We start from the raw sequence: 16,901 nt of genomic DNA on the forward strand, positions 1-16,901 counted from the left end.
GGAAAGGGGTCCCCCAGCTCATCGGCGGCCCGTCAAGGTGCGACAGCGGCAGCCTGTCAAACGGATGTAGCGGCGGCACTTGCGTGGCCTCCAGGCCATATCTCCTCCTTACCTTTTCCCTCTCCCTCTCCTTCTCTCTCGGCAGACGGCAGCGATGCACGGGGCGGTGGCAACCGGAGTGTGCTGCATCACGCGATCCTCGAATCTTATGCTACGGGCTCCACGTACGGTCTCACCACCAATGAGGGACTACGCCATCGGGGTTCGATCCTAGCAACCTGGTGCCGCAGCCTACAGATTCCGATCCCTAGATCCTTCTCTGCAGCCACCACCACGCAGCCCCGAGGGAAGGAAGGTGACGCAGCCACCACGCAAGGAGGCGCGCATGGGGCTCTGCGTGGTGGCGGCTGCAGAGAAGAACTGGAGAAGGAGCTAGGGATAGGAATCTGCAGGCTGCGGCACCTAGTTGTTAGGATCAGACCCCGACGGCGCAGTCCCTCATCGGTGGTGAGGCTGTACGCGGAGCCCGCGACTTAAGATTCGAGAATCACGTGCTGCCGCCCGCTCTGGCTGCCGCCGCCCCACGCATCGCTGCCATCAGTCGAGAGAGAGAGAGAGAGAGAGAGAGAGAGAGAGAGAGAGGAGAGGGAGAGGGAAAAAGTGAGGAGGAGATTGTAACATCCCTAAATTTGTATAGTATTTATTTGTGCAAAAATGTGGATTTTCAAAAAAAATTGGGTGGAGTGTAAATAGTTAGGGCAATTTAAGAATAACTCTACTCATCATCTCTTAGCAAGAATACAACCGAATTAAATATAAGGATTCAAATGATATTGTGAAAAATATTTGAAACTCATTTGGATTTATGCCTCTACCTTGTTTGAATTTATTTAGATGATTTTGTTTGAATTTGAGAGGGTGTTAATTTGAGTAGGCCATTCAAATTAAAACCAAAATCCTAACTTAACTCCCTAACCTACTCGGGCCGAACCCACCAGACCTGGCAACCCAAACCCGTATCCCGGGCCCACAACCCTGCACCGGCCCAAACCACCAACACAACCCGCATGCATCGCGAGCACACAGCCAGCCGGCCCATCACTGCGTCGCCCACCTGGCCCAACACCGCCGCTCACCCCTAGCTCAGCACCGCCTGCTCGCTCGCCAGCTCGCCCCGACCAGTGATAGGTGGACCCCACCTATCAGCCACACACCACCTGGGGAACTATTCCCCTTTCTCCTTTCCCTTGCCATGCTGCCCACTCCTGCCGCTCACTTAACCTTTTCGCCGGCCCTGCCTGAGTGCTTATATCGCCGCCTACCCTGGCTGTCGGCCACGAGCCCGCGCGCTCACTCTCACGCCGCCCGTGCCCAATAACCCTAACCCTAGAGGCCTAGGATGGCCGCCACATCGCCCCGCCGAGCGGACGTCCCATCCACGCCGTCCTCGGTGTCCGGGCCAAACCGGTGCCCTAGCTGCCGCCTATAAGAGCCGCACTAGCGCCGCTGCGAAACCCTAGAGCCCAATTAAGGTTTCCACACTCCATCGCCGCCAGGTTTGGGAGAAGGAGGAAGAAACAAAGGAGGGGGAGAAGGAGGAGCCACCGCAGCCGGAGCTCCATCATGCCTTTGCCCGATCGACTACACTGGCGAAGCTGATTTCCCTGCACGGCCACGACCCTGCCTGCCTCGCCTCACCGCTGCGCCAAGCACCAACGCCCCCAGAGCCCGACGGTGAGCCACGCCGCCAAAACCTTCCTTCTCTGCTTCCCTATGCCGGCGTCGCCAATTGGCTGCCATGGCTAGCCCTAGGATCCCCCTAGCTCTCTCGATTGTGCCTGTAGGAGCCCGACGAGCCTCACCGCCACACGCCCTCAACCGCCACTGACCATACCCACACCACCGTGTCAGGCACGGCCATGCCGCAACCCTGAGAGGCCAGGTCCCCCCGCGCGCGTGCGCGAACCCAGCGTTGGCTGCCCAGGTAGAGCCCTTGGCTCGCCTTGGCTGGCCTCGTGGCCGCTCCGCCATGGTCGCGCCGTTACCATGTCACGACCCGTGCCTGGCGTTTGCATGCGTGCATAGGGCCAAGGCCGGGCCTTTGCCCTCGCCTAGCCCAAGGCCGTGCGGTCTTGCCGCCGAGCACCACTAGGGCCTCGCCCTGTACCGCCGCCGGCGAGCGCCGTACGAACACCGGCCTGCCTCCAGAACCCGTTGGCCCTTTGTTTGACCGACATTGCAAATCAACGCTTGACATTACTCCTAGGTTGGGTATCACTTTTGAGTCCTTTTGGTTCTTGCCCAAGCCTTCCGGGTCCATTAACAGAATCAAGTGCCAATCCCTGGTTTAGGGGCATCGTGAGCATTTCACATTGCTCCTGTAACAAGGACGTACACCTATATGTTGAGGTGTCAGGCCAGCTGACACGGTCGAGGTCGGGCGCCCATGATTTTATCCGTTTTCGACCATTTTTGGGCTGTGATCTCCTGCAAGCACAACTCATCCAAAAATTGTGGAACTTATTAGAATTAAACAAAATATGCATGGAACATAGTGCAAAAGCTCATTTTATTCCCGAGAAGTTGACGGTCAGAACGAGAAATAATGGCCGTCAACAATGACCCCGCGAGGTCCCGGCACCTTGAGGTAGAGGTAAGTGTAGCATGGCCGGCACAAGATTGCGTGGTATGCGCCACAAAAATCCACCACCTCGAAGGTCAGCGTCTCCATCCTGAAGTTGGAGCGGTCCCCAAAAGTGACGGGCAGGTTGATTTGCCCGATCGGCACCGCTTGCTTCCCAGCACGATGCCATGGAAAGGTGCGACACTTGGTCGGATGCGCGATCAGTCGATCCACATGGCGTCCAGGGTTTCGAAGTACATGATGTTGAGGCTGCTGCCCCCCATCCATCTCCTGAGGCGCTCCCGCCTCAAGCGGCACCGAGCCTCGTCGACCTTCCTCTTCCAAGCACCGGTCGAGGGCTGATCTCGAAAGAGGCTAGCCTTCAGACTTGTCCCGCCCCTTGGGGAGGGAGGAGTGTGATACGTCCGCCCGAGGATAGGATCAAGCGTGCGGGCCACCGTGGTTGCGGGCTCGATGCCTACCGGCCTCGCGATGTTGTTTGCCGTAATGCTCCGCCGCGCGTCCTGCGTGACATCATGCAGGGCGAAGCAGGACGCCATGGAGGCACACCCAATAGCTTCCTCCGGATGGATCGGCTCCCTCTTGGATAGAAGCACCGTGGTGTTGGCGATCGGGGACAGAGCTCGATGCTGGTTGTTTTGGGATGGTCGATCGTCCTGAAATGCATTGGGCAGCAGCTACCATTGCAAGCGCTGCTGCTCTGCCTCCTTGTGGTCGACAAGGGGGTGTTGGGTGCATGCAGAGATGTCACCCTCTGAGACCTCCAGCCGCAGCCCTCGCAGAGAGTCGATGGAGGCATCAGAGCCAACGATGTCGATGGAGCAGTAGGAGGAGCAGATGCGCTCCAGTCCGCCCACTAGGTTGATGACAAAGCATAGGTCGACGAAGCGCATGAGTGTGCCCGGGACCCAATTTCTGGCGATGATGGCCATCCTCCACCCGGTGGAAAAAATGAACAAAATGCGCAAAAGTCCCCTACCTGGCGCACCAACTGTCGGTGTTTTTTAACACCGCCTAGTGATTCTTGTGGATGCGCGTTTAGTGGCGGATGGTAATGCAGGAAGACACAAGGATTTATACTGATTCGAGCCGCCCGGAGGCGTAATACCCTACATCCAGTTCATGCAGCCCGTGTATCTTGCACTGGTTTATAGTATGGGGTTACAAACGGTCGAGAGAGGGACGGGAGCCCCAAGTCTCTAGAATAAGTGGGAAAGAAGCGTGTTCATGGCTCTCATCTGGTTAGGGCAGTTGCTGACGAGAACTGGCCAGAGTTCTGCCTGCCTCTTTCCCAGCGGTGAGAGCGTGCTCGTGTGCTCCGGTGGTCGGATCAACGTTGTGTCTGATTGTCCAGAGCTCTCTCTGTCCCTCAGCATAGGAGCCCATCCTCTTCCCTTTATACGACAGGGAAGAGCATGATGTACAACAGAGAGGGAGAGAGAGAGAGATAGATAGAGAGAGTGAGTCCTCGTGGCTCCTTCTCCGTTGTGCTGATCGTCATGGGTCCGCCTGACCCTGCCGTCGCCGCCCTCCACCTCGCGGCCGGGTCCGTCTGACCCCGTGGTCGGCGGAGCGTGATAAGCGGTGTTGTCTTGGTTGTGGTGCAGCACGCCCGGCCCCTATCCTATGTCCTACAACACTGTTGGACGTGACGGGTCGGGTGCTCCACTATGCACCGTGTTAGTGCAGGCCGAGACCACGTCCAGTCGCTTGTCGTCCCACGCCACTGTCAAACCCTCGCGGCGCGGGTCGTGGTGGGCCCTTGAAAAAGATCGGGCATGGCCCCCTAGTCCATCCGGTCGTCTAACAAATTAAAGGCTGTGGAGAAGTCCCCCACAGTTTTTTTGCTCAAAAGGCTGCCTTGGTCTTTGGAGCACGAGCTCATAGGCCTTAGAAAAATAGATGGAGGGAGTAAGTAACTAGATGATGGTTGTCGTCTTATATTTTTATGGATTAACCGGGATCTATCAATTTACAAAAAGGAAAGAAAAACACAAAATGGCAACTGCCACATAATAAGACAAATTTAAATGCATCATAAAGATATGCCTATTATAACAGCTAAGCATTGTCTGTCATGTTTTCTCTATTTCAGATCTGCTGTTCCTCCTCAACTTGTCGTATGTGACAGCCCATCTCTCCTAGTTGAATTATATTTTAATGGAATACACAAGATCGGCTAGATTTGAAAAATAAATAAAAGATTGGCCAATATTCAAAATTGAAAGAAAAACACTAGTGACCGTTACAAGAAAAGACGGAAAGAATTAAATGCACCATAATGAAGCTCCAAATATAAAATCTTACCATTGTGCCTCATGCTCTATTTCCCTATTTCAGATCTGCTCTTCCTCCTCCAAGTTGCAGCCCACCTTCCCCTCTCTCTCTAGCCTCATTTCATTTCAACAATAGATCTGTTACAAGCAATGGCCGACGAGGTGCAGGAAGTCCTGGTTAGCGTCAATCCCTCCATCACCATCCTCTCAGGCCACAACGAATCAAAGGTTTCGTCGCGGGCAGGATACTTCCTCGTCCCCTGCAACGTCGATTCACCAGATCCACCATCTGCAGCAGCTGTAATTCCTATCCCTGCCACTCAAGCTGATCTGCAGGTTAATTTTGATAAGAGCTGGTCTGGCTCCCCGAAGCTATGGCGGAGGTGGGTGGAGAAACTCCGACCGAGACACGAAGCTGCGTGGCAAGAGATTGGGATCTTGGATGGCGTAGTTACATCTACCTGGAGATTTAATCGGGATGAGAATGTACTCCTTGAGATAGCTAAGTTCTGGTCCCCAAGGACGAATACTTTCATTTTCCCATGGGGAGAAGCTACGGTAACACTTGAGGACCTAGCTGTCCTTGGGGGGTTGCCTGTTCTTGGTTCTTGTGTGAGGGAAAAGCCAACGCCTGTGGTACAAGAAGATGTCAATGAGCTGAAGATAGTCCGGTGCAATCTCAATGCCAGTAAGTACAAGAAACCAACTTTCTCTGGATGGGTCAAGTATTTTCTAGAGGATATGCCAACAGATAGAAAAGGGGAGCGGATCGAGCATGCTGCTTTCCTGTCCATGTGGCTCTCAATGTTCGTGCTGAAAGAAGCACCATTTGATGTTGTCCAGCCCAATGTTTTTGACATAGCTGTTCAGATGGTGCATGGCAAGGGCGTGGCTCTTGCACCAGCTGCCCTCGCCAGCTTATACAGAGACCTCTCTTCTCTTAAGCGCCATATTATCTGCAACAATCAAGAAAAATTTGTGGTGGGGACACCATTGAATGTCTTGCAGCTCTGGATCTGGGAGCGCTTCCCTGCTTTAAGGCCCAAGAGAGCAGTGAGCTTCCTGGAAGGTCGCAACCTCCCAACAAGGGCTGCACGGTGGGGAAATGTTCAGACAAGGCTTGATTCCAGTGATGTCCGTGGAGAGCTCGAGTCACCAACAAGGTTTGAATGGATGCCCTATGGAAGTACAAATGTTGGACTGCTTGGTTCCTGGGTTTCTGGTGATGATATCGTACGCAGTAAAGAACTGCAGTCCTTTGCAAGGTACATCCGTGCTTCCGATCTCATCGGTATGTACTGCACTGAGAAGTATCATCCACATCGTGTGGCCAGGCAGTTAGGGTTTGATCAGGACATGCCAGGACCTTTTCCCCGTATCCGTTCCAGTTGGAAAGAGTCATGGAGAAGATACGATTTGAATCCTCAAAGAATAACATTTTTCGTTCCAGACTCACAGCCAGGCATAACTAAAGACTACATGAAATGGTGGAAGAAGTTTCGTTGTGCCACAGATATTTCAAAGAAGAGAATGGCTGCTGTGATTCAAGAGGGCGCAAGCTCATCCACAGATCCAGGAATCAAGAGACAGAGGCAGGATACACAGGTAAGCGTACATGGACAGACTCACCTTACAGTTTGTTATGATACTAAGAAGGATAACCTGGTTCCTCCATGAAGAGAGTATTTTTCAATTCATAAGAATAGGTTTGTTTGATTAATCACAGCTTTTCTCAACATCTTGAATGTAAATTGCAATTGTTACTTCTAGTTTTGTATTTTTCTGATACTAGTGTCAACTTGGAGTACATTAGAAACTGAGTGGAAGGCTGTGACACACTGATAAGTGATAAGAATCCTTTTGCATGCTGATCATTCTTGAAACCTGGTGATTTCATTATTATGCGTGTCATTCTTTTTTCTCAGCAATAATCATACATCTTTTACTATATTTAGATTTCTTAGTTTTTAAGGATCCGTAATCCTTTTTTTTTTCAAGTTTGCCTTTCTCATTCACAATACCATGTAGGTGGGGATGTCCACACTATATATAGCTATAGGTCAGAAAAGTATATATATGACAATTTATTTCCAGATAGTTGTTGACCCTGTATAGCTTGGTTGATTCTGTTATTTTTTACTACAGCACCAGCGCATTATTATGAACCTAAAAGATAAAACTTGCTGGCAAAGTGAAATTTGAAATGGTTTGTAGCTAGATCGTAACTTATACACATGTGGGTATAAAATAACATTTTTGTACATGAGAATTACTACTCATGCAGCATCTTAAAAAATGAAATATTCCTAAAACATCTAATTACGAATGGTTTTTATCATCTTTTTTTTTCATAGTATGTATTATAAAGTTCTATTGTTAATGAATTAGTACCCTTGTATCCCAAGAACATGAAAGCCACACGTACCAGACTGGTAGCGCATTGGAGTTTTTTGCTTTATCTATCAATTGTAGGCAGTAGTAATGACATGCATGCTCAATAGTATACTATGTTACCATATGCATAGAACCAACCTCAACTAGCCACGAAATGAAATTTTCATGGAAATTTCCCATCCATGTTAGTGTATGCTCCCTGCTGGTCACTGTAGATGTAATTAACTCATATAGTACATGAAAAACTTAAATATCAAACTTATCTGATGATAAAAAAGATGGATTTGGTACTTCACTTCTTTGGAGCTTTAAATTGTACTGACCCCCAAAAGCCACCATTATATTTGTCCTTTAGATAAAATCTTTTATGTTGTGCAACTTATTACACTTCCATTGAAAAATTTTGGGTGGACCACAAAAATTATTGTGTTGTTTCGTATATTGATTGAAACTATATCAAATTATGTTTTGTGAAAAGTCCATAACTATTTTAATGTTACACCAAGAAAACTGTATTTGTTGTTCACTCGATTATGTGAAAAAACAGAACTAAATTGTAGTAAAAGTAACCCTAGCTTCTTTCTACAAGTAGTTTTCAGACTCGATACTTTGCATAATCACTTGGACTTCCTCTGATATCTGACATTAGTTTCCTTTTCTCTTATTTGTAAATGCAGATTAAGCAACTCAAGAATAAAACGCATCAAAAGGCTCTTCCATAACAACTTCAATGGTGATCAATGTGTTCTGTGCCGAGCAAACCTAAAAGAAGAGTAAGCAGATGGGAGAAGGCCACCTGTAATAGTATATTCTAGTTGATTATCTATTTTGAACTATTATTGTTATTCTTCATTTTTCACAAATGAACTATTGTCGTTAACTACTTATGTTGAGGTTTGAATACTATTATGGTGATGACTTTTCGTAATACATATGCATATACTTCAACATGTCACGTAGCAGCGAGTAATTAATGCATGTTGATCTTATACTTCTCCGTTCATCGTTTTCGATTTATGATTGGTTGATGTGGATCATTGGATCTGTTGTCCAGTTATTGTAATTACATTGGATACTATGATTACATTGGCTTTATCACTCTAGCAAGAAACATCTGCTATATTACAAGTCATCTGACAAGGTTGTCATGTACTAATGGTTGATTGCCATAGACAAGGTTTCTGGTGAACTTGATGGCTTCTGTCCTATTAAGTAATACTACCCCAGTAGACCGTTAAGCAATAGAGCTGACTTCCATATATAGGCTGTATGCAATTTATTCTCGCTGGCTGTGTGATTATTGTTGATTCTTGGCTTCAACTAGTTTGCCAATAATTGTTCTCTTGGGTACAAAATAATAAGGTGGAGAAAATTGTGTTATGTGATGGAAGTTTTAAACATTTTATGCTGCATCGTATATAAAACTGATTGCAGCCCTAGTAAGCTAGGGATCGTATCTTTAGTAAAATACCACCTTCCAAAACACTGAATGTTGAGACACCGTGTACTGTTGCTGCACAAACTCATATCATCACATCAAATTTACTCTTTCATGTCTTCCATGCATGCATGCATAGATGGGTAAGGATATGCTGCCATGGATCAAATGGTAAAATTCTTCTCATAGAGAATTATAGAGATTATTGAGTAGGCTTTGGAAGCATCCTAAATAGCCACTGTGCCATCAAGAGGAACACGGGGGAGTCGTAAACAACATCATAACTTTTTTTCTGGCGGTTTGCATATAGATCCCATTTTACTGATTGATAAATTACTCATTCATGTTTTCAATTTTATGTTCCAACGACTAAGGCCCTGTTTGGGACCGCGTCTGTGTCGCTTATAAGCAGAAGAAGCAAAAAAATCCCGCCGAACGGCCTGGCGTCTGACGCGCTTCTACCCGCCGCAGCAACAACGAAACGCGGAAAATGAACTGCACGCCGCAAAATCGCAGAAGCGACTATTTGCCCGCTTATGGCTTATAAGCCTCGCGATTTTGTGGGTCACGGTCCTAAATAGGCCCTAAGTTTATTCGACATGCCTGACAAGGATACCTGTCACATCTGCACCAAATGGTGAATCCAGAATATCATGCTTCGTCTCCACTGATGATCGATATGCTTCTACTGTCTCCTAATCTCCAGGATTAATAGGACCCATATTCTATATGGCTGGCTTCTGCAAGGCTCCTATGCTACGATCCATTAGATGTAGCTTCAAATCACTACTAGAGAAAGTACCATAGGCGCCGATTGAAAATGGACTTAGGTACCGATTTTGCAACCTATACTACGAAACCGAGACCAAATATGGGCACCTAGGACACTGGGTAAAAAACTGGTGCTTAAGGCTCTCCTTAGTACTCGGTGTAGGCTCCAGCTAGTACCCAAGCATTTTTGGTCAAAAAATATTAATCCCGGGAAGAGGCGCATGCGGTGGTCAGGATCCGAACTCAGAATCTCTTGCCTCGCATATACCTTCCTTACCATTTCTCCTACACATCACTTGTCATGGAAAAAGAGGTACTTTCCTTTTGAAGTAGCCTATAGATGAGCCTTTGGTACCGGGTGGTAACACCACCCGATAAAAATGTAGAAATACTGATGGTAACACCACCCGGTGCCTATGGATAGCCTTAGGTACCGGGTGGAAACACCGCCAAGTACCAAAGGCTTTCCTTAGGCTTCCATCCACCCCAAAGTACCGGTATGAAGAAGAACCGGTACCTATGCTAGTATAGGTACCTAGTTTTCTTCGTGCCAGTACTTTTGGAATGGATCTTTGGCTTGCTTTCTAATAGTGAATTCATTGACCTCAGTCACCAACTTCTCAGCATCATCACCGCAACAATCTCAATTGATCTGACCACACCCTGGCCTAGAAACACAATGCATGCATATTCCTCAGTTTGTTAGAGGAAGGCAAATAATTTAAATATGCTGTATTCTTATTTATTTATGGAAAAATATGCTGTATTCAGGCAGCGAACCAACCATTGGTTCTTCCTCTCCGGTATCCAATAATTTATCAAGCACTATGATTTGGCCTTTACTATCCCGTTACAAAAATAAAATGCTAAACTTTTCAAGTGTCCAATATTTTATTTATTGGTGGCAAAACATTACGAAACAAGTGCACAGTAGTTTTTGTTTTGTATATTTCATAGGACACCCTCCCCCCAAAAAAATGGAGTGTCGTCCTTTATTTCCGTATGAGGATTCAATTTATTAGGTCTGTTAGATAGGTAGATTCAAAACCAACGTTGAGAATAGTGATCAAAGTGGCCGACGGGACCAAATGCTTTTATGCTATATCGTCAGATATTGTTGGTAAATGTCACAGCTAGAGAACCGGGCGGCTGACCGGTACCGTTTGGTTGGTACTAAATGTCACGCCATTTAGTATCTTCTCCATGACTCTTTCCAACTGGAACGGATACGGGGAAAAGGTCCTGGCATGTCCTGATCAAACCCTAACTGCCTGGCCACACGATGTGGATGATACTTCTCAGTGCAGTACATACCGATGAGATCGGAAGCACGGATGTACCTTGCAAAGGACTGCAGTTCTTTACTGCGTACGATATCATCACCAGAAACCCAGGAACCAAGCAGTCCAACATTTGTACTTCCATAGGGCATCCATTCAAACCTTGTTGGTGACTCGAGCTCTCCACGGACATCACTGGAATCAAGCCTTGTCTGAACATTTCCCCACCGTGCAGCCCTTGTTGGGAGGTTGCGACCTTCCAGGAAGCTCACTGCTCTCTTGGGCCTTAAAGCAGGGAAGCGCTCCCAGATCCAGAGCTGCAAGACATTCAATGGTGTCCCCACCACAAATTTTTCTTGATTGTTGCAGATAATATGGCGCTTAAGAGAAGAGAGGTCTCTGTATAAGCTGGCGAGGGCAGCTGGTGCAAGAGCCACGCCCTTGCCATGCACCATCTGAACAGCTATGTCAAAAACATTGGGCTGGACAACATCAAATGGTGCTTCTTTCAGCACGAACATTGAGAGCCACATGGACAGGAAAGCAGCATGCTCGATCCGCTCCCCTTTTCTATCTGTTGGCATATCCTCTAGAAAATACTTGACCCATCCAGAGAAAGTTGGTTTCTTGTACTTACTGGCATTGAGATTGCACCGGACTATCTTCAGCTCATTGACATCTTCTTGTACCACAGGCGTTGGCTTTTCCCTCACACAAGAACCAAGAACAGGCAACCCCCCAAGGACAGCTAGGTCCTCAAGTGTTACCGTAGCTTCTCCCCATGGGAAAATGAAAGTATTCGTCCTTGGGGACCAGAACTTAGCTATCTCAAGGAGTACATTCTCATCCCGATTAAATCTCCAGGTAGATGTAACTACGCCATCCAAGATCCCAATCTCTTGCCACGCAGCTTCGTGTCTCGGTCGGAGTTTCTCCACCCACCTCCGCCATAGCTTCGGGGAGCCAGACCAGCTCTTATCAAAATTAACCTGCAGATCAGCTTGAGTGGCAGGGATAGGAATTACAGCTGCTGCAGATGGTGGATCTGGTGAATCGACGTTGCAGGGGACGAGGAGGTATCCTGCCCGCGACGAAACCTTTGATTCGTTGTGGCCTGAGAGGATGGTGATGGAGGGATTGACGCTAACCAGGACTTCCTGCACCTCGTCGGCCATTGCTTGTAACAGATCTATTGTTGAAATGAAATGGGGCTAGAAAGAGGAGAGAGGAATGTGGGCTGCGACTGGGAGGAGGAAGAGCAGATCTGAAATAGGGAAACAGAGCATGAGACACAGTGGTAAGATATTATATTTAGTGCATCATTATTGTGCATTTAATTCTTTATGTCTTTTCTTGTAACGGTCACTAGTGTTTTTCTTTCAATTTTGAATATTGGCCAATCTTTTCTTTATTTTTCAAATGTAGCCGATCTTGTGTATTCCATTAAAATATAATTCAACTAGGAGAGATAGGCTATCACATACTACGGGCATGTACAACGCCGTCTCTTGCCCCGTCTCAGTGATGAAACTTTTGCAAATCACCCCCCAACTTACCCCGCAGAAGGCCTTCAAGTCGCCTCGTGGGGCGACCCCTCTGTCTCGTTCTCCCAAGCGGAGGAGACCTCGTCTTCCCCAGTCGAGGAGCAGCTCGGATCCTGCACGCCCGCACTGTCCACAATTCCTCCGCCGGCCGCGCGCGCGAGAGTTTTCCCTCACGCCATATCTGCGAAGCCAGCGGGGAGGAGGATGCCGCGGCCGCCGGCGGGGAGGAGGCCGAGCGGTGCCGGATCTTGTGTCGTGGCTGCCGGGGAAGGAGGAGGTCGGAACTCACGCGGTGGCCGCCGCGGGCCACCACAGCATCGGCGGGCTCGCCACCGGCCATCTCTACTGCCTCCCCTCCCCTCCCCTTCTCCGCACTAGTCACGGCGGCGACGTCAACGGGGCATGTCTTCCGAAAAAATACATCCCCGGCGATGAGCTTGACATGGACACCATCACGATGAGCTTGAGCTGCAGAGCCCCTTGTGCGTCCTCCTCCTGATCTCCGCTCGGTCTCCCCCCCCACCCCCCACCACGGAGAGCCCAGCGAGGTGGAGCAGCCAGATGTGCCGGCACCGGATCCCGGAGGAGGAGGGAGGAGGAGTCACCGGCGTCGAGGAGGATAAGGAGTGTGCATAATGGTATACAAAAATACATTTGTAGTTGATCTTAGCCACATGCAAAGCATTAAACAGCTTAGAGACGGACCCCCTGTCTGTGGGTTGTATGAGCTGTCTTTATATCTGTCTGGGTGATAAATTCGAGATCCTAGAGATGACCAGTCGTCTGTGGGTTGTACATGCCCTACTAGTAGAGGAGGAACAGCTGAAATAGAGAAAACATGACAGACAATGCTTAGGTGTTATAATTGGCATATCTTTATGATGCATTTAAAACTTGTCTTATGTGGTAGTTGCCATTTTGTGTTTTTCTTACCTTTTTGTAAATTGATAGATCCCGGTTAATCCATAAAAATATAACACGGCAACCATCATCTAATTACTTACCCCACCATCTATTTTTCTAAGGCGTATGAGCTCGTGCCCCAGAGACCAAGGCAGACTTTTTTTGAGCGAAAAAACTGTGGGGGAGTTCCCCACAGTAGACTTTTAAAAAGAAGGAAAATGTTACTGCAGGTTATACTTACAGCAGGGAAAAGAAAAGAATATACCAATGCAGCCTTCGGGCCTTGCGCCAGCATTTAACTGCATTTGGCCCTTGTGCCACGTTGCAGGAGTTTTGCATGTATAGGCATGCACTGTCCCTTTCCCGTCGCCCTTTAACCGCCTCCATGCCAAACTTCCTCCACGCCAAACTGAAAAAACAACCGCAACAAACTTTTCTCTCGTATCCAACTGTTTGCGCCGTTTGCCTCGGCAAATGTTTTTTCAAATGGCGCCCAGCTTTTTCCCATCCGCAGTCCTCCTTTCTCTTCTCTAGTCTCTATTCAAATCATTTCCCCAAAACCTGAAACACAACTTATTGGGTATAAATTTCCCGGATACCCAAAGACAGAGGATTAGATGGCTAAGTCGCTCCGTCAGACGAGCTGATAGCAACGACAGCTAGCCCGACCTACGTCGAAGGGCCCCTCCTTGTCCGACCAGAGGAGGGGGATTCCTTCCACCCGACCTATCGGACGTGTCCCACTTCGTTAGACGACCGGATGGACAAGAGGGTGAAACGAACCGGGTTTCCGAAAGGAGAACCTGACTCTCTGTATCGTCGTGATAGTCCCTGGATCAATAGCTATCACATACAGAACTCATTCCAATTACATATCACAGGTATACTTATCAATAAATTCATTACACGGGTTTATTTATTACATAATCCCAAGGATTTTGATACGGATGGCTGAGTACAAGCCCCTTGGGCTAAAAGGAAACAATTAGAATAGCAGAAGCGGTAGCTAAACTTCTGGGCATCTTCATCTTCTCGACACTTCTCTACAGACAGCTCGGGGCATAGGTCGGGCCATTCTTTACTACTTCCTTCATTGTCTGGGTGGAATCCTCTGTCCGGATCCTGCGTCTATTAGACTATCCCCAAGGACGGGATAGGTTAATGTCACCATCCGTATGCAGCTTTTTGTGGATGCATCGGGATAAAATATAGTCAAAGGATAAAGCTGAGGTTTCCTATGCAAGAAGCAAGCAAGTATATAAACATATACTTCAACCAAACTCATCGACGCTGGCCATTCCGGCATCCCAGACTCCCGGTCTACTCACTCCTTCATACTAAGCCTATCCCGCTCAGACGGTGCGAGAACTCCCACTCCTCGCACCTCAACTGCCATCCAAGCAGGTAAGAAGACTAGAGGGAGGTAGAAATCTCTCTGGGAAAACTACTCTATGAAAGTGAAGCCAAATAAAGAAGTGTACCTGACCACGTACACGGCTATACATATAATTTTATTAACTCTGCAGAGCTTGTACACCTGTACCCACTTGCCCTGAGGTTAGCCAGGAGCGACCTGACTAACTCTGGGGGGGCACCAGTCTACTGTAATGAAACTAACGGCTACGGCCACCATCTTGCTTTCCCGGTCTGGGGTGCGTCCTCCGACGAAAGGTCGCCCGGGACTGTGAAGCTTTCTATAGTTGGATTCGATCGAATCCTGCTAATCAGGAGCCATAGGGTCGCCCCTCTCCCCCTAACACTGATACCCTATCCTCCTGCAGGTATGGCGCCGTGCGTAGCTAGCTCGGTCTGGGTCCACCCGCATAGTGGATAAGTGGTGTGTACGTTTAACATAGTTCTATCTCCAGGTTCACTATCTCGATCCTTATGTTGCTAAGGCGAGTATCTCCGTCCAAGTGCGTATTCGTCAACACGGTCCGCGATCGGCACCCATTACAGGTATTGCCCGCCAAACTCTGCTATGGTTCCCGAAGAAACTGTTGACGCAAAAATCAACACATTGGAATCCAAGGGCAAGTGTTCGCCAAGCTTCGGAAAGTAGACCAATCGTGCCATTCAATTTGATCTGTAATTGACAAGGAATAAACAGAGTAAAATCCGAGAGCGTATCGGCTAGAATTCCGAATGTCTCTCAGGTGGCGTATCGGCAAGGCTCTGCGGATATAGAAAACGACAACAGATCGGGCAAGATAAATGTGTATTAAAAGCGATCTAAAGGAGATCGACAAGAGGCTGCCGATATCGGTATGCAACAGATGGCTTTGATCTAAACCGACGCATGCCAGAAAACAATGCACAAACCCACGAATGTATGGATCTGAATAAAGCTGAGCTTACAACCAATCTAACCGGCTTTGCAAGATTTAACGTGAAAATAAGAGAACTATTTGCCGATCTATTTGCCGATTAAATAGAACGTGAAGCCAGGTAATTTGTGAATTAATCTAGACGAGACGACAGCGATATGCCTGGAAGTCAAAGCCTAAATATAATTTGATAACTTTTGAATAGATCTGAACGAAGCCATAGCGATGCACCCGGTAGCTAAAGCTCAGATTTACTCAGTAAATGAAAACTTACCAGCAGATCAAGTCGCTCAAATGTGAGGCGTCCTTGATCAACTCGAAAGAACCCATCGAAAAAGAAAAGAAAAGGCAAAGTCGCCGAAAAAGTAAATTGCAGGTTAAAAGTAGAGTTGTTTGATTGATCTTGTGATAAACTTTTTACAATGGATGGAGGTATATATTTATAGCCTGGTCTAACTTGTCTGACAAGCAAAAACTAAACAAAAAAGAAATATTAAAACACACGGACTCCATTTTCCTTTCACGGAATCCTTGCTAATTAAGCTTCTGGCCGATCCATCCGTGAGAAGAGATAACTCCACGTCCGTGTATGACCAACTAAATCCCTCACATGTGACGTGGACCAGCATTAATACCGTAACCTTCCTTCTCTTTAGTTTATTCTCTTGTTTGCACGTGCATATCTCCCATAAATAAGACTTAACAATCTTGTGCTTGCCAATACACACGTATCTTCCTCTGATTTCCTAGCTTCTATTGCTTCATCTCATATTCATGCGAAGCATAAAGGAACACCATGCACCTCCAAATATATCAAATAATACCTCTCGGCCAGCTCGCAAAAACAATCCAGCCACGATGCTAATTATATCGCTTCTTTCTGGAATGGACGAACGACATTAGAAACTTGCCGATCGTCGTCCATGTGTACGCTTGACCCTTCTTGTTGCCTTTAACTCCTACGCACGTATGTCAATAGCCGATGATCTTCATAATTCAGATTACATCGGATTTGTCCAAATCCGGTGTCAACACAGGCCCCCCAGTTTCGGAGTATGAAAGACTCATGCTCCGAAACTCTATAAATCCAATGCCTCAATCTGCTCAATCACTTCATAGACTTGAGACCTCAGCTTCTCTTATGTTGCCCTTTCATAGCCGATGTCTTCCTTCAAGCAACTTACCCGAATTTAACTTTTTATAGCCGATGATCCTCTTCATGATGTGCATCATAGTTTTAAAGCCAACTTAAAGAATCAAATCAACCACACTCTCCCTGTTAAATAACTTGGGTCTTTGAAAGATTTTTTAAAATCAAAATAAA

The 16,901-nt window shown here is 47.5% G+C and overlaps 2 protein-coding genes across 2 annotated transcripts; one reads left to right on the forward strand and one right to left on the reverse strand.

Moving 5' to 3' along the window:
• Positions 1 to 5,070: 5,070 nt before the first annotated feature.
• LOC120685042 (protein MAIN-LIKE 2-like) lies at positions 5,071 to 6,851 on the forward strand. The gene is made up of 3 exons (XM_039966886.1): positions 5,071 to 6,211; positions 6,371 to 6,525; positions 6,846 to 6,851. Exons 1-3 carry the CDS (start codon positions 5,071 to 5,073, stop codon positions 6,849 to 6,851), a joined length of 1,302 nt encoding a protein of 433 aa, XP_039822820.1.
• A 3,861-nt stretch (positions 6,852 to 10,712) lies between these two features.
• On the reverse strand, positions 10,713 to 11,978 carry LOC120685043 (protein MAIN-LIKE 2-like). The gene has a single exon (XM_039966887.1). The coding sequence runs from the start codon at positions 11,976 to 11,978 to the stop codon at positions 10,713 to 10,715; it is 1,266 nt and encodes a 421-aa protein (XP_039822821.1).
• Positions 11,979 to 16,901: the final 4,923 nt, after the last annotated feature.

Source organism: Panicum virgatum, chromosome 8N (assembly GCF_016808335.1).
Source record: "Panicum virgatum strain AP13 chromosome 8N, P.virgatum_v5, whole genome shotgun sequence".
Taxonomy (NCBI): domain Eukaryota; kingdom Viridiplantae; phylum Streptophyta; class Magnoliopsida; order Poales; family Poaceae; genus Panicum; species Panicum virgatum.

Excerpts from the sequence above, each read along its gene's own strand:
- LOC120685042 (XM_039966886.1), top strand. The coding sequence starts at position 5,071 with ATGGCCGACGAGGTGCAGGAAGTCCTGGTTAGCGTCAATCCCTCCATC. Across the intron at positions 6,212-6,370 it reads CCGTGCTTCCGATCTCATCG|ACTCACAGCCAGGCATAACT; the intron begins GTATGTACTGCA and ends TTTTCGTTCCAG.
- LOC120685043 (XM_039966887.1), bottom strand. The coding sequence starts at position 11,978 with ATGGCCGACGAGGTGCAGGAAGTCCTGGTTAGCGTCAATCCCTCCATC.